Source organism: Gavia stellata, chromosome 24 (assembly GCF_030936135.1).
Source record: "Gavia stellata isolate bGavSte3 chromosome 24, bGavSte3.hap2, whole genome shotgun sequence".
Taxonomy (NCBI): Eukaryota; Metazoa; Chordata; class Aves; order Gaviiformes; family Gaviidae; genus Gavia; species Gavia stellata.
Window position 1 is genome coordinate 307,674 of NC_082617.1, and position 21,434 is coordinate 329,107.

Genomic DNA, 21,434 nt, shown 5'->3' on the forward strand with positions numbered 1-21,434 from the left:
TGGGGTGTGATGCCTTCCCTCCCTCCCCTGGGCAGCTTGCAGTGTAGCCAGGGGGCTTGCAGGGGTATATCTGCCTCTCCATTGCCTCAGTGCCCTAACTTATGGGACTGGGCAATAAATCCCATCCTGCTTCCCTGCGATCTCTGCAAATATTGTGTTAATTAATAACTCGAACTGTAATATGAGGTGGTTCAGGGATGATTTCTTTCCCTGCAGCAAAGATGGCCTCTGCTGTTCATAGACCCTCTGCTGACTCCCCAGCATGGAGTTACCCCATGGTGAGCATCTCAGCTTCTCAGGATAGCTGCTGCTATCCTGGAGATGTTCAAGGAGGCAGGTGCTGGGAACCTGCTGGATCAGCCGTTTCAGCAAGGGCTCTTCAGACTCTTCAGGACGGTGATGCTGAGCCTGCCTGATGGGAGCAGCACCGCGGCAGGCGAGGTGTGCTCCAGCTCCTCTCTTGCCCTCAGCAGCTGCCTCCTTTGGTGCTGTTTTGTTGCCTCGGTTGAAGTTTTGCCCTTTGCTGCTGCCTTAGGCTGCCTGGCAGTTTATTGATGGGAAGAAGAGGGGACTGAATAATTTTGGAGATAAAATTTGAGATGCAGTCGGGTGTCAGGGTGACCTGCACATGTAGCTCTGAGAGCAGAACTGGCTCCGGCTGTCCCTTAGCCTAGCTGGTGGGTGACCTGGGCATCCTTCATTCATTTGCGCCCCTGAACCCAAGTCTTGTGTTCTCTAAGATGGCAAAGCTGCTGCTTTGATTTCCTGCTTGGAGACTGCTGCAGGACAGCGAGCTGGGATTTCCCTGTCTCCCGTTTGATGGCTAATCTCAAAACCCTGGCTCTTTGCAGTTAGGCTTCTAGATCACGGTCCCCACTCAAAAGAAAGAGCTCTTGATTGAAATTTTCAGAGCAGTGTTGGATCAGCAACATTACAGCATGCTGACTGGCAGCTCAACAGCCTGAATGAGATTAGATTAAGGGGCAGCAACAGGGCAAATAAAAGGCTGGTGTCTTGTTCAAAACAGAAAAGGAAAATGCTGTAATGCAGATGGCCATGGTGGTATCCTTAACCACCGCATGCAAATTGCTGTTCCTGTCAAGTCGAGCTTTCTTCTTGCTTTATGGGAGAAAAGAGCATTATCTGAGCAAGCAGAGATGTTTTTTGTGGATAACTTCACTTTGGGATATCGACTTAAGGAATTACCTGGAGTACTCCTCATCGTGCACAGGCTTCCCCGTGCCCCTCTTGTGTCTGTCGGATGAGTTGTGGGGAGCAGCACTGAGCATCTCTGCCACCAGAAGGAAGGAAATAAAAAACCCCTCCAAAGCTGTGCCTTGAGATGGGGCTTTTTGGGTTTGTAGTGGAGTGTAGGGACTTCATACCCTAGTCCTTGGTTGGCTTATCCCTGCTTGCCGGGGTAGCTGCAGGTCTGTGACCCTTGGGGCCAGCGTGTCATCCCGTGCTCATCCACTGAATCCTGTGTCTGTCTGCCGTACCTTTCTTTGTCAGATTGCTTTCCCAGCTGCTAGGCAGCCCTGTTAGAGCATCCTGTGGATCCCGCAAGGGGAGGGTTTGCCTTTTTTGTGGTAAAAAAGACTGGAGGAATAGGTCAACATGAAGGAGCTGCTGCAGCTTAGCTGGGGGCTGATGCGACCTGCTGAAAAAAGCGGCCGTTTCTCCTCCTTGCTGCTGCTGTCATCTTCTTTTCCTGTTTCCCTAAGTGTCTGATTTTTGCTGTGTTGACAAGTGCAAAAGAGTTGTATTGATTAATGGAAGCGTTTGCTTTCCCTGCAGAAAGGCAGAGAGAAAAAAGCATCTTTCTTTGATCGTTTCCTACTTGTTTGTTGTCACTCTGTCTCCTCAGGCATCTTTTATTTGGCTACCAAGAATGACATGTCTCAGCATCACAGAAGGCAGCTGCGTATCACACCTGTGTGATCAGGAAGGAAAAGACAAGGCCTAGGGTGCAATTTTTGTTCATCAGCGGCAGCTTTCTTCTGCCTGCATAACCACCGTGCTGGGTGTGTTCTGTGCTACCGCAGGGAGGCAAACGGTGTTTTCCTGGTGCCTTGTAATGAGGGAGGAGAGAGGAAAGCTTTCTTGGGACTTCCCCTTGTAGTGACGGTGCTCTGTTTCCTGATTTTGGGCTCCTGTCTCCTTTGACGGGATCCTTGACCTCCCTAATCCAGAGCCCTGTGCTCCTGATGGAGCTCACTGCCGCGTGGTCTCCAGCAGCGGTCATCCAGCCAGATGTGTTGTCGTCTTCAGGAGAGTGCCTGGGGAGCAGATCCCCTTCCACCTTCCCAGGGATGAGCTGCCCTCAGGTTCAACTGGAGCTGATGTTGCAGAAAAGACCATGTTTTGTTTATTAAAAAAAAAAAAAGAAGCTGCACCTGTTTATCTTCTCACTGGGATTCCCTGGAGAGAATCAAGTGATTTTCAGGCAGCATATAAAGAGTTTTGGTCAAACTTGGTGTAAGCAAGGAGAGAACATGCAGTTCCCATTCCCATATTTACTTCTCTCCTCATTTAGTGCAGGTTTTGTTTCATTTCCTGATTTCATTGCGTATTATCTCAAGCTTTTGATGACATTCCCTTTATTAAAGAAATGGTCATATGGAGAGACAGCAAACCAAGGAGATAAACTTAAAACCAGTGCCGATAAAGGGATGCTGCTTTAGTGATTCCGTTTCTTGTTCTGGCTGATGCGCGATTTTGTTGTTATCTGAGCGAATTGCTCAGGCTGCGGGGAGGGAAGGCTTTGAAGAGCCTGGAACTGAGTTTATTAGTTTTGCCAGTGCCTGGAATAATTTTGATGCCTTTGGCATGCTCCATCCTGGGATGCAGGCATGCAGACCTGACCTGCAGTCAGCCTAAGGAGTTTTCATAGCTGGGGCACCTCCCCACGCTGCCGGGACCCTGAATGCTCAGCAAGTTACTGCTTCCCTGTCCTCCCGCTAGTCTTACCCTCGTTAGCAGAGGTCGTTTTGGGGGGGTTATTTAAAATGCTTTCCATGACTTTGAAGTGCTGCTTGGTTTTCTGTTGTTCTTCTCCCTTGGGCTGGCTGGAGTCCTGTTAGAGCTCAGTGCCACCAGCCTGACAGATGGAAACTCAAGCTGACTTCACCTGGATCAGGCACTTGGATCATGTCAGGCCTGCAAGCTCATCCTTGCTTTTCATTCAAAAAAGAAGAAAAAAGCCTTTTCTCTTAGAATACTGTGGTGTTTTGGGTGAGTAGTGCCTGTCGTCCCAAACACAGCACTGCACTGTGGGGTGCGTGTGCCACTAACACCGTGATGGACACTTTGAAGCCGTACATCTACATCCCAGTGCATTTCATGCTGGCCAGGGGACATTGCATGCGTTTCTCTTTGTCTGCTGCAAGCTTGCTCCCTGCAACTGTGGTTTTAAATGGACCGGGGGTCCAGCCCCCTCATTGCCCCATCTGTAGCGCAAGGTGCATGAGAAACCAGAGGAGGAGAATGCTTGGGAAGCCCGGGCCGTGCCCACAGGGCATGTCTTGCCCTTTCTTTCTGCTTAGTTCTTTACTGCCCTGCTGTAAACACTTAGAGCTGAATGTTTCAAAGCCAAGGACAGTGGGACACCTCGCTGCAGCTGGTGATCAGTGGGGACCGAGTGCTTCAGTCCTTCAGGGCTGTTGAGAAGCACTGCCTAACTCCTGGGAGAGACGACCGGTTTTGCAGAGTTATTCTTCAGGCTCTCAGCAGTATCCCCCAGGCACGTGGCTGCCACGGTGGGATTTGAGCAGTCCTGGCTTCCTCTGGCCTTGAGCCTTGATGCAAACCCGGCCACCGTGGTTGGGAAGGCAGGAGAGATAAAGTAGCTTCCCTTGGTGCACACTCCAAAAGAGAGACCAAAAGAGGAGGGGGAATAACCTTCTCCTGAGGATGAGCATCTCTTGGGTTGGGCAAAACGGGGTTAACGAAGTGAGTCTGTTAAAGGAGGGTAAACTACAGGTTGTATAAGCTCCTGCATAGTTGCTGTTTGCAGACACCGTAGCTTAGATTTAGGGAAATGAAGCCTTTCTGGTTTTTACCCTCGTATCTTTAGTCCTTCCTTTTCCTGCACCCCACAAGAGACCAGGGTCCGTGGTTTCCATGCTAAGTTAGTGTTTGGCTTGTCTTGCAGGCTGGCAAACGCTCGCGCTGGAGGATTGAACCCAGTAAAGGAGTGATCCCCCCCGAGACCGAGGTGTCTGTGACCATCATCGCAAACTTGGATGACACGGAGAAATTCAGGGACGAGGTGAACCTGTTCATAGAGAACAGCCGTTCCTATGTCATCCCTGTCCAGGCTGTCGGCATTGGCACCACCATTGTCACCGACAAACCCTTTGGTCCGGAGCTCAACTTGGGACGCCACTTCAGGTAGGCTACCTCTCAGCTCCAGCTTCTGCCGTGGGCTCAGCCAGGAGGAGTTTTGCTGTAGTCCTTCAGGCTTGTTCTCCTTCCGTGCTCAAGGTCCTGGCTCCATTTCACTGAAGCCACAAGAATTCCTTCAGAAGCGTTTTATGGCCATTTGAAAGATGTTAGATGCCATCAAAAGCCACCAAAATGGACACCAGTTGCTAAATTGTCACTGAATTGCCCTTACTTATAACACATTTATTTCCTCACTTTATCAAATAAAGATATGGAGGAAGAACAGTAGGTCCCCGAAGCCTCCTGCTGGAAAACACTACATTACGAGTATAAACATATTTCCCTTTGCAATAACATGGCTTGCTTTTTCACTCACTGTGGAGTATCATCTTGTAGCAGTGGAAAACCGTGGAGGTAGCTTGTTAGCAACTCCTCGACTAAAGTAATGGTGCTGCTTTATTTCCCCTCTGCCTGGGAGTCCTGGAGGAGCAGCAGAATTTGTCTTTGCCCTGTATCATGCCTCAGTTCACTCGTCTTCCCCGGCTCCCCTGCCAGGCTGCTCTTTGTTAGACGTAGTTGCTCTTTCCTCGTTACTCCTGCCTGCTTTCCTCCCTGTCTCCTCTGTCAAGACCGCAGCAGCAGCCCGGGGCACGGGCAAGTGAGGGTGGCTGCAGGCCCAGCTCTGAAAGGGAGAGGAGGAGAGGTCTGCTGAGGTTGGGCGGGATAAATTGAGAGTATTCATTGAAAGAGCTTGGCTGGGAGGAGGGGATTTGTTGATGCTACCGTGTGTGTCTGAAACCAGGCACGTCCTTCTAAACAGGGGAGGAAAATAAGCCTTTGCAAAGTGCTGCTTGCCTTGTGTTGGAGACCTTTTGGGGCGAGAGGCATCATCTTCTCGAGGTGCCTGTTCCTTTCCCTGGCTGCAAAGAGGGTCCACCATGCTCTGATACCTACATTTTTGGTTAGAAAGAGCAGGTTAATCCTACCTTAAGCATTTAGGATAGATTTTTAGGGACTTAAATATGCATCCACAAGCCATCCGCATCAGCAGGGACGTTGCAGGGAGGTTGGTGCTTGCCCAGCGTGTCCTGTGCTCTGTGCAGCCGCAGATTGGCTACACAACACAGGGGACAATGTTGGGGTGGTTCATGTCATTGTGCTCTGCCCCCCTTCACCCGCAGGCTCTGTTTGGAGTTGTTGCCGTTGGTGTCGGCTGCAGAACTGCCACCGAGTGAGCTGTAGTGGGACCCCGGTAACATGTCCGATGAGTTGGGCTTTCCCAGAGCCACAAATTCTGCATCTCCCCAGAGCTGCTCCGAGCTTTCATCCGTTGCTCTCCACAACACACACCATTTCATACTAAACTTGTAAACCTCATTATTTTTTTTTAACAGTCTGTTTCACAGACTTGTTTGTTCTGTAGTATATGCTTGTGTGTTTGTATTTAGTTGCTTATGGCAGACATGCATTTTGTAAGCCACATGTTCTGTACCTTTCAAAAAGACAATAACTGTTCCAGGAACTCTTCATTTCCTGGTCATGCTCAGCTTTATAGAGGGTAAAATAATGACTCCAGACTAGCCTGCGGTTAGTGTTTCTTTACCTGAAGGAATCAATTTCCATTGAATATTCATCTGGCTTTATATCTAGCTCTAGTTCTTCATCTCTGGTTGTCGCTCCATTCCCTCAGCAGCCAGAGCTGGTCTTGCTGCTGTGTTCGTATTGGGAAAACCTCTGTTGATCCTGTGTTCTCAGAGTGCATTTGTCTCCCTAAAACACAAACCCAGCTGCACTGTTGAGGCAGAGGGCGATATGTTGGGGGCGATGAGGGTTGGCTGCTCCCTAAGGGATGGGGGGATGAGGGGGATCCCACCAGTGAGGCAAGTGGTGCCCAGGTCACCAGATGAGTCTGTATACCCTGCAGCCTCCCCAGTAGCATCTTTGGAGGAAGCCACCTGAGGCAGCAGCTCCCAAGGGGAAGGTGAAATGGCAGCGAAGCTGTCCCTCCCTCCACTTGCAGCCAGGCCAGGCCAGCTCAGTGTCTGATGCAGCGAGACCTGCAGGAAGCCCCTTGGAAAAATACTCGGATTATTAAGCCCCAAAGGCTGGTGATGCTCTGTCTGCAGCAACTGAGATGATGTTTGTATTGGGTCTGGCTGAGATGGAGTTAGTTTTCCCCATAGCAGCCCTCATAGTGCTGTGCTTTGTATTGGTAGCTAGAAGGGTGCTGATAAGGCACCGGTGTTTTGGGTACTGCTGAGCAGTGCTCGCACAGCACCAGGGCTGTCTCTCCAACATTCCCCCCTCCCCACTAGGCTGGGGGTGGGCAAGATCTTGGGAGGGGTCATAGCCAGGACAGCTGACCCAAACTGCCCAAAGGGATGTTCCATCCCATACGACACCTGCTCAGCAATAAAAGCTAAGAGAAAGGAGGAGGAAGGGTGGGCATTCGTTATTACAACATTTGTCTTGTGGAGCAACTGCTAAGCGTACTGAAGCTCTTCTTCCCGGGAAGTGGCTAGACATCACCTGCTGATGGGAAGCCCAGAATAAATCTTTTCTTTTCCTTTGCTTCTGTGCACGGCCTTTGCTTTTGCCGTCTTAAACTGCCTTTCTCGTGACCCACGAGTTTTTTTCCATCTTATTTTCTCCCCACCCTGTCCTGCTGAGGAGGGGAGTGATTGAGTGGCTTGGTGGGCACCCGGCATCCAGCCGAGGTCAACCCACCACAATGTTCTTCAAGAAGCTTTTCCTTGCTGTACGCAACCAGAGCAGCTGCTGGATGGTGATAAACTTCGGGGCAACCAAGGTCTGGCTCTTGCTGTAGCTTTGAGCTAGGTCAGCCTTTTTGGAGGTGCCTTTATTGCTGAGTGTGCAGTCGGATAATGCCTTCAGGGTGCTGAAGCTGGGTGATCGCTGGGAAATGGCAGCTCCCGTGACATTTTCCATCTCTGCTTCTCTTCTAGCCTGGACCCCTGCTGCTACCACTTCAAGATGACGAATAAAGGGCGGCGCACCCAGTACCTGTATTGGACAACAGAAGGTTTCAGCCCGTTTCACCGGCATCATCGTCTCCCTGCCATTGGTACCACCAAGGGCAAAGATTCCGCCCAGAACCCCAAACCTGCCTGCCCCGTGTTTAAGCTTCGGCCTCTGAGGATGGAGCTGATGCCGGGCAAGACTGTGGAGATGACCCTGGAAGGCTTCTCCAGCACTCCGCAGGTGAGGTCCCCCATGAGGGCTGAGCCTTTCCCATCAGATCACGTCCACTGGGAGTTCTTTGGCAGCCCCTTGACATTTGCCTGCGAAAATGAGCAAGAACTTTCCAGAAACTGTTTTAATGCCACAAATTACCACTTCAGCATCAGTTGCTTTTCTTGCTGGCCACCTTTTTTGTGTTTCTAGAGCTACCATAAACCCAACTTGCTGACACCAAAATGGGGGCTGAAGGAAGTATTGCTACTTCAGGGGCCAAGGGCAGGTTATAAGGTGTCATGTGCTGAGGCAGAAAGGAAGGGCGGGACAAATAAGTTCTACTTACACTAGGGGCACAGGCAGAAAGTAGATTAAAAAATGCAAGGTCATCTATCTGGGGGAAGCAGTGAGCAAAACAAACCACCTGTGAAGGGGGGCAGTGTCTGGGAGCAGCATCATTTTTCCTCTGTAGACAAACGTAAGCAGAGGGCTTGTCTAGCACTGAGTCCTGGAGGAAAAAAACCGAACAGGGTGTGTCAGCTCTAATGATCATTCCCCATGTGGGAGCCTGTTCCCAGGGATCATTATAATTGACAGCTTGACTTCTGTCAATATTTCCAGAACAGCTCGCCCCAGTCTCTCAGCCAGCCCCGGTGTCCCAAGGGCAGCCAGGTCTTGCAGCACCCTTGGATGGCAGCTGAGAGAGGGGATTTCAGCAGGGTCACTGGGCGTTCTCCCTGGACCCTTCTTTCCAGGGGAAATCCAACTCTGCAGAGAAACTGCCAGCTACCCCTGGTGTACATTCCCTGGCTCCAGGACCACTGGGCGCAGATGTTTAAGCAACTATGGACTAAATCTGCATTAAGCTCCTGCTGGTACCAGTGCTTTGAAAGGTTTTTTAAAGGATTGCCTGAGTGGCAGCTTGAGGAAGACTTGATTACTCACTCAATTGACTGTGATGGGATTGTCCCTGTGCAGTTCTGAGCCCAAAGGTTTTGCTGAAGAGGGAAAAAGGTACTAGAAAGGAAGGAAAATGATCAGGGCATTGGTGAGGGTGTCTTGCCCGGAAAGGCCAAAGGGGATCTGTGAGCTCAGCTGTGGCTGCCTGGTTCGTGCAGTCAAAGCCCAGACCCTGGGAGTGGTCTTTCCACCTTACTTGGGGTCTTGGGAACTTAATTCTCTTCCGGTTGGCCAGAAGCCCAACTGCCTGCACTGCACGTGCAGCACAGATGATTTTGGAGGCTGTAGACTCCGAGGAGTTGTTGGGTTGTGGTGTTGTACCAGAGGGAAGAATGAGAAATGACGGGAGGAATTTGGGAAAGTGAAACCATGAGAAATCAGGAAAAAGTCTTGAACATAAGAGCATCCAGCTTCAGCAGAGGGTTTTCATGTGGAGTGCAAGACATCTCTTTCCTAGGGAGATTTCTTTTCAAAGCAGCTCTAGGAGGGCACAGTACAGCCTAGGAATGAGTGATCCCCTCTTTACCTGAAGGCAGGCTGGCTATTTGGGTTTTTGCCATGTATCCTTTCCACTAAGCTTCCAAGGGAGGGTTTGCTGGCGTTGGCCCTTCTACCACTTGTTTCCCTTAATATAGTTATATATTTTTTTAATCAGTTCCTACAGCTTTCTGTAAGGATTATGCTTAGCGATGGGGCACATCAAAACAAGAATCATTTGGGGCAGGGATTATTACAGTTGTAGACAGCACGTGACTCAAGTGCCTTTTGTGGATGTTGGGGTGTAGCGGTATGGATGTTTGAGTGTAGCATAGAAAGAGAGAGGGCTGTTGAGGAGACGAGTGACTGTCACTTTAGGGCAGTAATACCTGTTGATGGCCAAGATCCCATGGCACAGTTTTTATCTAGGCTATCAAAATCCTTTATGTCCACGGTCGGGTGGCTAGCAAATGCAGGGTGTTTTCTGGATGCCCTGCTAGCACCCGCTGGGTGACGTGTGACTCTTGCATGCAGGTAGTGAAGGAGCGGCTGCTGTGTCACGCCATGGTGGGGAGCAAGGCAGGGAAGGCACAGATCATGCAAGTGGACGTCACCTGTGAGTTCGTTGCTCCCATTCTGCAAATATCCTCCAGAGAAATCACTTTCCGGGTGGAGAAGGTAAGTCTGCGGATTGCATGCTGGCATTGAATAGCTTGGCTGATGACTGAGAGCCCGTGGGGTGTGTGTGCTTGTGTTCAAAGGGGGAAGTTAAATATCTTGTCCGAGTCCTCAGGGCTTTGACTATTGATTTGAGCAGGACCAAGCTTTTGCCATTAACACGGAGATCATTATTTCGCTCCTCTGGGCTTGGGGACAGTCTCACCAGCCGTATTCGGCCTTTCTTGATGTGGATACAGAATTGAGCTGCTGAGCCAAGGGCACAGGGTGAGACGTGTGGGACCCACGAGAACAGCGTGGGCTTTGCGCAGCCCCCTCGTGTGCTGGGGCTGCAGGTGGGAGAGCAGAGAGCTGCAGCTGAGCGATGCTAAACCTGCTCCTCACCCCTCCTGAGGTGCTTTGTAAAGTAAGTGAGGATGTTTTTAGGGATGGGACTGGTTTTTAACTTCACTGAAGTAAAACTGAGATTACAGCTGCTCTGCTGAGGGGGATCGTGGCCACTTGTAGAGAGACACCAGTTTCTGTGCTCAGTATAAAGGGAGGTTTTTGAGGATCCTCCTTCAAGGCACAGTGAAGTCTGAACACTGATCCTGTAGGGGAGCTGAGAAAAACTGATTTAGCTGTCAGCTCCTCAGGCTGATGAGGGAAAACTGTCATCTCTTGTCTCTCTTTGCCTTCTCTGCTCTTGGTATGCTCTTTGCATTTCCCCAAGCCTCACTTTCTTCAAAGGACCCGCAGATGTCCTTCAGCTGCAGCGATGGTAATATCAACACAAAGCAGGAGCCCTTTAGTCTGTGGATCCTGACTCCTGCATCATCTTTCCCTCTCCCGTGAGGTGTCTGAAAAAGAGAAGATACTTCATTATTTAGTTTCTGTGTTTTCAGGTCTCTCCTCTGGTTCCCAGGCTTCCAGAGAAGCACAAAACCCTGTGAGCAGGGAGTTCAGATTTAATTAGAAGCTTTTCAGCTCTGCCTGATGTCTGCCTGTGGTCTGCTTGATGCCACACACTCTGATTTATCAAGTACTATGAAGCTGCAGCTGATTGATGTCAATACACCCCAAAGTAGTTTCCCAAAGCCTGTCTAGTTTATATAAACCACGCAGAGACAAAAGCTCTGGGTTCACTTTCTCTTTTGATCTTGTTCAAGCAGCTGCCTCCTCTCGGGGTCCTATCCCCCCATCTGTACGTGAGACTGTTTCCCTGTCCCCCGGGGGATGCCGTAGTTTCTAAAGATGAAAAGCATCTGATCTACTTCAAGGAAACCTTTCTAGAAGGGTAGAAGTGAATAAAAATAGTAAATCGAGATGTATGCTCTTTTGGGGTTGAAAACCTTGAAATGCATCAGAAAAGGGAAGGAGGTCCGTGGCCGCTTCAGGTTGTTTTTTTTCCTTGTCTCCTGTTTCTGTAGCAACCCAGTGATGTCCTAACTCTTCAGTACCAGCCTCTTTCATTAAAAAACATGTGCTCCCTGCCACTCAGTGTTGTCCTGGCCTTGGAGCAACCCTTCGTGATCTGCGATGCGGACCGGCAGCCCCTCCCCGCAGATGTTCAGGTGAGCAGCCGTGGACCTTCATGCTGGTGGGGTTTGAAGAGGGAGGAGTGTGGTGGTGCATTTCTGTTGGGAGGTCCTCTGGTAGAGAGGTTTATTCTTTAGAATCAGCAGTAGACTGGCCTGAACTAAATCAGATTTGAAACGAGTTGCTGAAGGAAACGAAATATCATCTGAATTGGGGAAATGCATCCTGGCTCTAAGCCACGAGGAGAGGGGAGCGTGCAACTAGGTCTGGGCACGCCATGTAGTAAAGGTGTCTCCTGGAAACCATCCTAGCTCTCCAGCAGCCATCCTTGGATAACCTCAAGAGCAGCTTGCTCCCTTCAAGGGCAGCCCTGCTTTCAGGAAGGCTGAGGATGCTCCTCCATCCACTCCCTGGCACCTGCCCCATTGTTGGTGGAAGGTGTTGGGTATGGACTCTGCTAAACGTGTTGTGGTAGGCACGGCCACCATTTCTGTGCCGTGCCAGTGACTAGCACCTGCAAGGGTGAGGCTGCAATGCCGTTGCGCTTGTGCTGTGAGGAAAAAGATGTTCCTCTAGAGTCGGGGCAAAAGGCCCTGGCTTGCCAGAGTGCTGGTTTGGTCATGTATTCAGCGTATAGCTTCTGTGGGTCCAGAATTCAGGAGGACAATCTTTCTTTCCCTCTTGTATGGATGCAGAGCCCAGAGGCATGAGCGTGAGATAGTCTCAGACCAGAGTGTTGTGGTGCTTGCGGGCAGGCGCACACTGTAAAGAAAAGGAAGGATGAACTGAGAAGGCCACGTTGGGGTCACACGTTGAATATTTACATTTTCATGCCGTCAGACCTTGGGACTTCATCACACTGGTGGTTAATACTCTTCATCTCCTTGCAGCCCATGAAGCTGGAGATAGGAGAGGAACTTCATCTCTCCATCAGATTTAACCCTGCTTATGAAGAGGGTTTGAATATCTGGGTAGCAGAGAAGGCTCTGAAGATACGCTTTCTCGAGCACCCTCAGGAGGAGCAGGTCACCGTTCGGGGAGAAGTCTACTTCCCCAATCTCCATTTCCCGACCATGGCCGTGGACTTTGGGTGCCTCTTGAATGACACCGAAGCTGTGCGTTACGTCAAGATGACAAACTGCAGCCCACTTCCTGTCCGGTACCACTGGTCATTCCTGATGGACAGCCACGTGAACCAGATGAGGTATGTGCGCCTCTACCCTCTCCTTGAAGCTCTTCTTCCCCGTGTCCTGTTTGTACTTTGCAAAGACCAAGCTGTTTGCCTGGCATCCGACAAATTGCTTTCAACTTTCCCTTGTGGAAAGAACACCTACCAGCTGTGGTCAGGCTAGATGCGCAGGGAATAGGTGATCTCCACCAGTTTGATGCTGGGAAAGAGGCAGCATTCTCCAGGAAAGCTGGTGTGGAAAGCTGCTTTCTCAGACCTTCGTGGCCTGAGGCAATTACCACCTTGGTGAAGTGAGTTTTCATCTGCTCAACTGCACGTTACATTCGCCAAACAGCTCTTTAGTGTTTTACAGCGAAATGGCAGGTCCTGGTGCAGCTTCGAGTGCAGCTGTAGGTGTTGGTGGGAGGACTTGTCTGAACATCCCCTGGGAGCAGGGCCACCCAGCGCTGGTCTGTGGTTTCCAAGCCAATCGTGCAGTCCTGCTGGAGGACATCTATAAACACATTTCTAGCAGTTCCTCCTGATGTGGCCTCTCTACATAGTACAAAAGTCTAGTCTGGGCAGTTTTGATTACAGTAGCAAATGGGTTTTCCATAATGCCCTAGGAAACCGAGCAAAGTTAGCCAGTGTGCATTGAAGTGCTGCTATTACAAATAGTAGAGATCCTCAATAAACAGTTTTGTTTAGGGCATTGGGATCTGTCTCAGAGGAGACAACCTACTGGGAGGTAAAAATTAGCTATGGTTATGAGGAGGGCTTGGGGGAGAAGACCTGGGCATTGGGGTAGCCCATTCACAGCTGGCTCTTGGCAAGCAACAACAAGAAGTCTTTAGTGTGGCCCTTCTTGATGCACGGCACCTTCAAGAACAGACCCTAAAATGCAGAGGAAAGTCTGCAAAAGCAGGTGGAGGGAGGCGGGCAGGGGAAGAGGAGCAGGGCTGTAAGCTCTGCTTGGAGGCCCCTGTCATCTCCTGGTAAATGAGATTAGGGTTTAATTACCAGCTAAAGGGAAAATCTAATTTTGATGATCAAACAATGCATGTATTTTATAGTAAGAGAAACAAACGTATTACAGCAAAGCCTGTGTGGAATTAATTTCCTCTGGAGCCACTTGTTGGCCGATTGCCTGTTTATCTTGACTCTTCTTTTTTTAGAACCAGTTTAGGTTTTTGGAAATGTAAATGCTGAATCAGTTTCCAGCTTTTAATTACCCCGGTCTCCACCTAAAAAGGCTTTGCTGGACCTGAGCCTGCAGGTGCTCATTCTTCCAGTGGACGCAGAGTCACCCAGCTCTGCTGAGTCGGTAGCAGCTGAGGGTCCGGAGCATCTGGCAGGATAGCAGCCTCGGCTCCAAAGGGTTTGGCATAGCCCCTTTGCTGGCTCGTTAGCGCTGTGGATGTTACAACAGCTCCCTTTTCTGCTCTGCATTTTAATTAAGCAGTAAAGTAGTCTCTCTGGGTCCCTCAGTAGACACCATGTGATCCTCTGTGGCAGAGCTGGAAATGAAGACTGTCTCCAAGCTATTCACACCTCAAATTGCTCATTAAGAGCCCTGCAGAAGGGCAACATGTCAGATGTTATTTCTGGTCCACATTAAGCACTGTTGGTATTCTAAATTGTCCGATCAAGGTCACTCAGTCTGACACTGAGGGAATCAAACATCAGGTCTCAGGAAGGTGAGATCAATAGAATTTAACCGTCCATACATCTAACCTTGCTGGAGCCGATCATCAGAGATTCCCAGCATCAATCAGACACACACACATTTATTTTGACCAGGAGAGAAAAGTGTTGTTTCTCTGTCTGGACAAGATGCTGTGTGCTTAGATCTCTTTTCTTTTTTCTTCTAATTGTTCAACCCATTTTTTCCTCCTTACTCTTCAGTCACTGCTGCGACTTTGAGCAGAGCAATCATAGAAGCAGCAGAGTCCAACCGTTGCTGTGTGGCTGGACATGCCCAACTCACACCAACCCATGCCCCTTCTCTGACACTGCTGAGCCATAAATCTCTCCTGGTTACTCTTCTTCTCTGTGGTTAGAGACAGAGTGAGAATAGGTTCTCCTTACCTCTTGGACCTTTGATAGCTCAAAGCTGAGTTAAGCCTTTGCACCCAGATGTTTTCTGCGGTGTTGGAAAGGATCTCCAGAATGGCCCAGCAGGAGATAATAGATCTGGAGTCAATTTCAAACATTCCATCATCTTTCTTATCTTAAAGGTTTCTTCTTGAAAGACAGATTTGTCCCCCTTTCTAAGGGCAGTACCCAGCTCCTCAGCTTTGTTTGGGATTCCCATCAAAAGGAAGACATTAAATCCAAGGGATATACAAGGATTTTCTTAGAGACCTGTGACAAAGGCTGCCAAAGGCTCACCCCCAAACTTAGCTGTTCTCTAGAGTTTTTATCCTTTATTAAGGATCCATGCCTTGTCATTTCCTTTGAGCATTGCTGTTCCTGCATCACCTCTTTGTCCCCTTCACGCGAGCCCTGTTCCCTCCCTGGGATAGAGCTAACACACGCCTTGCGCTCCGTGTGCCAGGATGGATCAGCAGGGGCTCTGCACCTCCGTGGCACATGTCAGGCCCCCTCCATGTGTTGATCTGACGTCTCTGGAGAGTGGGAGAGTCTTGGCTACAAATCCAGCATAATGAATTGACAGTAGATTCTTTGGGGAAAGGGATTGTTGGGCTAAACATGTAGAAGATGACTCTTTCCTGTCCATCCAGGATTTTTCAGCCAATTTGTTTTGAACAAACCAGCAGTCTTTCTCCACCCAAGTGGATCTTCCTATAGCATTAGTAATTCCTCATGCCTCTGCCCTCTCTCCGTCCATGTCCCCTGGCAGGTTGCATTGCAGGGACCCTGCGAGCCAGATCCCAGCCTTGTTACTGACAAAAAACCCCCACAACCCCAAGTCTGTGTTATACTTGATGAGTTTTTTTGCTTTGTTGTTGGTTTTATAAGAAGGAAGAAATGGAAAAACGTAGAGAGTGAGAAACAGTGCAAGGCAAAAATCTGACAGCAGTGCTGTGTCAGCCACCGGAGGGGAGAGGTAGCAACATGAGCAGCGAGAATAGACATCCAAAATGCATACGTCCACCGTGCCCCTGATGGCAGGGAGTCTGGGATGGGTGACAGTAGAGCATACCCCCTTCTCACCCCGCAGTGCTATCAGCTCCTTGGGGCAGTATGTTTTGGGCTTTGGTAGCCCTATGGGTGCTCTTTCTCCTGCTTCAATCCCATGGGTAACTCAGAAAAGGAGGACTGAGTCGTGATGGAAATGTGCTGCTGAAGGTGTCCTTCAGCTGCGTGTGGTTTGGCAGCAGCCGAGAAGCGGTTTGCTCGGTGTAACAGAGAAGTGGCCTCTCATTTTTTGGAGACGGAGTCTCTTGGAGCAAGGGCTGGGTGCCGCGCAGGCTTTACTTCTGGGGTGGCAGTCCGGCTGCCGTAACGGCTTACGGAGAGGCTCTGTACTCATGGACAGAGGCACTGGGGAGCTGAAGCAAGGGAGACTTGGGGAAATTTGCGACCTGTTCCCCTCCAGAAAGGATAAAAAGTAAATACAGTGAGTGCCAAGGAGGGGTTCGGAGCCAGGAGTGAGTGAGCATACATTGTTACCAAGTCTGTATTAGAGACATAAACCCGTATACTAGGTGTGGTACAGTGATGCTTTATCAGAACAAAGGTTGGAGGGTGATGATTTCCTATTTGAAATGTGTCTGTAAACTTGCTTCTTCTCTACGTTCACCTTCAGCATGGTGACCCTCGCCATGTACCCTCCAGCTCTGTGCCTTCCAGCACGACACTGCTTTTTCCCAGCTCATTTGCTGGGAAGCTGCAGGTTTGAGACAGCTTCTGCTGCCCCGGGGCTTCTGACCAACGGTTTCACTGTTGAGCACCTGGAGGACTTTTACCTGGGCCATGGTGACGGAGGTTGGAGCCCAGAATGGCTGTGTGGGAATCACTTCAAGTATTACACTTGGGTTTTCTGAGGCTCAGGCTCCTTCTTTGTATGAGGGTGACAGACCCCGAGAGCTTTCCTTTGCCCTGGCAGATGGGGGAGCAGCCCCAGGGTGTTGGAGGAGTGGATTTAGGGCAAGGGAGGTGAAGGAGAACCCATTGCTTGGGTGAAAAGCGCTGCACATCCCCCCTGAGGTGCTGTCAGGCAGCTGATTCTCTCCCTGGCTTTGTCCTGTGCCATCAGGACAAAGCTTGGGAGATGTCCATGTGTCATCCACGCCCTGAGTGGGCTGAGGTTGGACGGGGGTTGCCTTCTGGTTTTACGGCTGGCCAGCAAATGCTGGCTGGAAGGTGACTTCTTGCTCTGCCAGCGATGTTCAGCTAGGGAACCTGGGGAGCAGCCGACTTCTCTCTTTGCTTTCTGAATGTCTTCATTACCCAAGGCACACAGTGGGAACCCAAGGTACGTTTGCACTGCAAACAGCATCCCTCTCCCTATAAATGCCATTACGCCTGTGCTGCCCGGATGGCTCATGCTTTAATTGCTGCTGGGCTGCGGCTCAGGGCCCCGTCTCCGCAGAGCTTTACTGTTTATGAAACAAAATGTTGATTTTTCCAGACCTCGTTTCTCTTAATCTCTCCAGCTGTTTCTCACCCATTACACTTTTCCTACATCCTGCAAGCTCTGCATCACACAGCTTTCCTTAAGGGAAAACCCATCTGAACCCACTGGAATCGCTCTGCCCAAGAGTGTCATTTCTAGTATTGCTGTGCTCTTTGCTGGTGCATCCCTGTCTTCACAGGGGAGCTGAGAAATCTTTGCACTCTTAGGAGCGGGAGCTCAAGCCAAATTTGAATCCCTGTGTCAAATCTTCACATGTTTTTGGGTATAAATCTGCACTGGGGATTTTTGTGCTGATTCCTTCTAGTCCAAGGTGCTTGCTAGCAGACAGGTGATGGAGAGCTCAGCTCCCTGCCAGTCCCATCATCCGCCCGGAGCTGGCTGCTGCCGAGACAGGGATTTACATCAAAAACCCTTCCAGAGAACGGGGATTTTGTCCTGTGTGAGGCTGGACTCTGCCAGGACAGTGAAGCTGATGCTCCTCCTTCTGTACAGCCCCTCTTTCCCCTCGAGAGGCTAATACTGGGATGGTGGATGGACAGCAAGGGTTTTGGGTTGGCTTCAGATCCCTTGCGGCTTACTGGCTGGTTTAAGGCAGACGAGGAGAGTACCAGTCAGGGAGATATTTCCCAAGACATCATCACGCATTTCTTTTTCAGAAAGGGTGGGATCTGCCCGGCATGTGCCAGTGCTCTGTTTTCCTCTTGTATCACTGAGGAGGCAGGAGGTTGTCCCAGCGTGGAGTAGAAGCAATGCTTGCTGTTCCTCTAAAAGTCAGGTGGCCAAAGCCAGTGTTGTGGTCCCCAATGGCTTCTTTGCCAATGGTTTCTTTGGCCACAGCCACCAGCTCCATGTGCTGTAGGTGAGGAGCCACTCCGTGCTGCGATAGACTCTGTTAAATGACACTGTTAAAAAAGAAAAAATCGTCTCTCATCCAGCTGGCCCATCTCTTCATCCCTGAAAATAGCCACAGTGTGAAGAACCACCATTCCTGCTGCCCTCGTAGCTGCCAGGAGCATTGATTCACAGAATCATAGAATATCTCAGGTTGGAAGGGATCTCTAAGGTTTATTGAGTCCAACTCCCTTCTCCTCGCAGGACTATCTAAAACTAAACCATATGCCTAAGAACATTGCCCAGACGATCCTTGAACTCTGACAGATTGCCGTGCTGCTCGCAGAAGCAGGTGGATTGTCTTTGCCCACTCAACAAACAAGTAGCAATTGGGTTACGAGAGTATGGCCCCTGTGTTCAAACAGCTCGGGTGAGGACTTTGGGATGTTGAGGAGGTATCACCATAAATCTACACCTCCTGACTCAGAGAGGGAGGCAGGCAGGGGCAAAGTGGGGGGAACCCTTTAGCTCTCTACAGCAGAGCAGCTTGGGGAGGACTTCAGCTCACAGGGAGATTTCATGGGGCTCTGCAAAGGAGCTGGAGTTGTTATTAACAACTCTCAGGAGTTGTTATTAACCCGCAGTATTTATCAGAAGCGCTCTAAGAGCCGCAGTTTCATTTCCTCGCTAGGATGGCTCACAGGTAGCAGTTTTGGGACAGCCGCTGTGATGATGGCCAGGCTCATGCGCTGAACTGGTGCGTGGCCTGGTGCGTAGCTGGAGGGCTTCAAGGTGCTCCTGGCCCTGGATATTTGTACTCCCATGCTGCAGGCATGTCCCTGCTCACCCAGGAGAAGTAGTGTTCAGTTGCAGGCTGCCCAGAGGCACTGCTGTTGCAGCGGAGCTCAATTTATTTCATCCTTATGTAGATGCCCAAGTTAGTGGCTGCTGGAGGTGTTGAGCAGTTTGGTTGCCCATCGGTGCACCCCAACACATATTAAGGTGCCTCGGATGAGAGGAGCGAAGGTTGTGCAGATGGGCCTGGAGATGGGTGATGCTCTGCAGGGGCAAGCGAACGCCTTCGTCCCCTCCAGTCCTGGTTTGTTCTTCCACGCAGACAGTGCCGCGGTCGTCTTTGGGGTCCCCCATGGGGTCCCAGCAGGAGGCAGAGGGAGGGCTGGGGAGGGGTGAGAGCACCACTGCTCAACGGTCCCTGCTTGGGGAAGGTCGCCTGGGCCAAGCCTTGTTCTTGCATGTGGTTGCAGGAAGGACAAGTCAGGTGAGACCTCCTGGGGGTTGTGAAGAGCAGAGCCTCTAATCCAGAAAAGAAAAGCAGCCTTAAATAATAAGCTACAAAGCTAAGGAGAAATAGTCATTTGGGAGCATGTCAGTAAAGGCACCAAATTCCCAGCTGGGAAGGAAGCATCCAGACTGCTGTAAAAAAATCTGCCTTGTTTGCCTATGGGGAACACTTGCAAATAGGCACAGTGACAGGCAGGCATGGTTCGAGTGTGCGGCATTAGAAATAGGAGCAGAGTTACTGTGCGATTTAAAACAGGGAACATAATCTGAGTCCCCTGGGAACGTTTGAAAAAGTTACAAACCATATACCTTTTCCTGAGAGATGTTGGTCAAACCATAAACTCAGCTCTGTTTGTAAAACGAGCCGTTGAACTGCTTTGTGAATCATTTGCCCAATTGGTCCTCAACCGGTTTGCGTTTAGAAACTGCTGGGGAGGTGACCACGCTGTCAGTAAGTGCCACGTCGGTTCCAACCTTCGTTCAGCAGAGCTGTTGCCCTTTTAGCACGAGGTGCTGTTGGAGCCGTTGTTTTGCAACCGGGGAATACCTGTGGCACAGCAGGGAGCTGAATGTTGTCATCGGCGTTTGCTGTGTATTGATTAAAAATGACCAGAGCTTCCTTCCCCAAAGCACTAATCGCTGCTGCTTTGGCACTCATCAGGGATCAATGGGCTGCTTAATTGCGAGTCTCTGCCTGGAATTGCTCAACGTGTCTTTCCACGTTGCCTTGCGCGTGCGAGTGTGTCCCACGCTGGGCTCCGTGGGTGCCCTGAGCGGTGCTGGGCTCTGTCCGGTCAGGGCACAGCAGGCTGCGGGCTCCACCCCTGCTCCTGCCTGATCACACTTTGAGAAAGCCACCAGCATCGCTGCTTGCTCGTAGTGACCTACGGCTGCAGGTAATTATCAGGGGAAATATTCAGGATAAAGGTGTAGTAGAGCTGCAAAATTTCTTGCTTTGGCCCTCTGGGTGAGGAAGGCATGGTCCGTGGTGGTGGGTGCTTTCAGGAGGGCACCGGTGGGTCTGTACTGGCTCATCGCGGTCCAGATCTGCCCCTTTGCATCTCAGCCTCACCTTTTTGCACAGTTTGTGTCTCTTCCTTTCCTGCTGCGCTTTTTACCTCCCTACAAGCCATTCCCCTCTGTCCTCTTCCATTTCTCCTTGCAGCCAGTTGCCAGCTGCCTGCACAGCCGCTATAGCAGCATCGTCCCTGGGCAGCCCCAAGCGTTGTCCTGCTCCATCCTGGTTTCGGAGCTGCTGGGTCAGACCCATCACTGAGCTCAGACCACCAGTGCCCATCCAGGGGCCGCATCCTGCCAAGGGGCCGCTGGTGCAGGCTCCCCTCCCTCCCACTGCAGGTCCGTGACCAAAGTTATGTTCTTTTCCAGGTTCAGCCCTCCAGCACCTAAATTTTTCATCAAAGCCCAACCACCAAGGAAGGAGGGAGGCCAGTTGGAGCGCTCAGCAACTGCAGAGAGCAGCTCCAGGGACGGGGGTGCGGAGGAGCCGGCCAAAGCCCTGGCAGCAGCAGGGGATCCTGCCCAGGAGCCAGCAGTTGCAGAGGACTCCCTGGAAGCAAAGGTAGATTTTCTTCTGCACCTACCACCTGCGTTGCCTCCCCCAGCTTGCCACCAAAAAGCCGTGCTCGTGCCAACCTCCCTTTTTGCTGCCCTGCTGCCACATGCCCTGAGAGCGGGCTGGGCATCAGGGCCAGCGGCTGGACACGGGGCTTCTGGGGAGGGAGAAATAGGATAGTTTTGCTTGGAGAAGGCCACTCAGATTCTCCTGACTCACGTTGGGTTTGGGGTTTTTTTTTGTTTGTTTTTGTTTGGTTTTGGGTTTTTTTGTTTACAACATCAAAGGAGGCTTTTATCTGCATCATGATGTGAGGGCTTCCAGTTTCCTTTCTGTCTCAAGCTGTGCCAAGTACTGATCTGCATGTAGCACCTTCTCAAGCCCAGCTGGAGCCACCCGCTTTCACGCTTCTGCCTTCCCCCAAGAGCCGGTGTTGCAGTGATGGCCGCAGAGACAACTTTTTATAAAAAGAAGGCTTTGCAGACAAAGTTGCCTTTGATGTGCTGACCTTCCTGGTGAAGCTCGCTGCTTTGGAGCTTGACCTTGGTACTAGTGGGAGCTGGCACCTTGTTGAGAAAAGGGTGTAAGAGAGCCCGAGAGGCTCTGAAAGAGCCAGTGTTGACATTAAGTTCAAGGAGGGGAGCTGCACCTGCTTACATTCAAATATCAGCAGTTTTGATGTTGTAACTCTGCACATTTTTTCTGAATCAGGAGAAATGATAGCCTGTAGATGTAAAGAATAG

General features: G+C 50.5%; 1 protein-coding gene across 1 annotated transcript in view; it reads left to right on the forward strand.

Annotated features, from left to right (window-relative positions):
• The window catches only part of LOC132319072 (hydrocephalus-inducing protein homolog), a 45,956-nt gene extending 41,560 nt beyond the window's left edge, over positions 1-4,396 (forward strand). Inside the window, exon 18 of the mRNA XM_059828818.1 lies at positions 4,154-4,396. Within this exon, the coding sequence (XP_059684801.1) occupies positions 4,154-4,396 (243 nt within the window). The remainder of the gene's footprint in view (positions 1-4,153) is intronic.
• Positions 4,397-21,434: the final 17,038 nt, after the last annotated feature.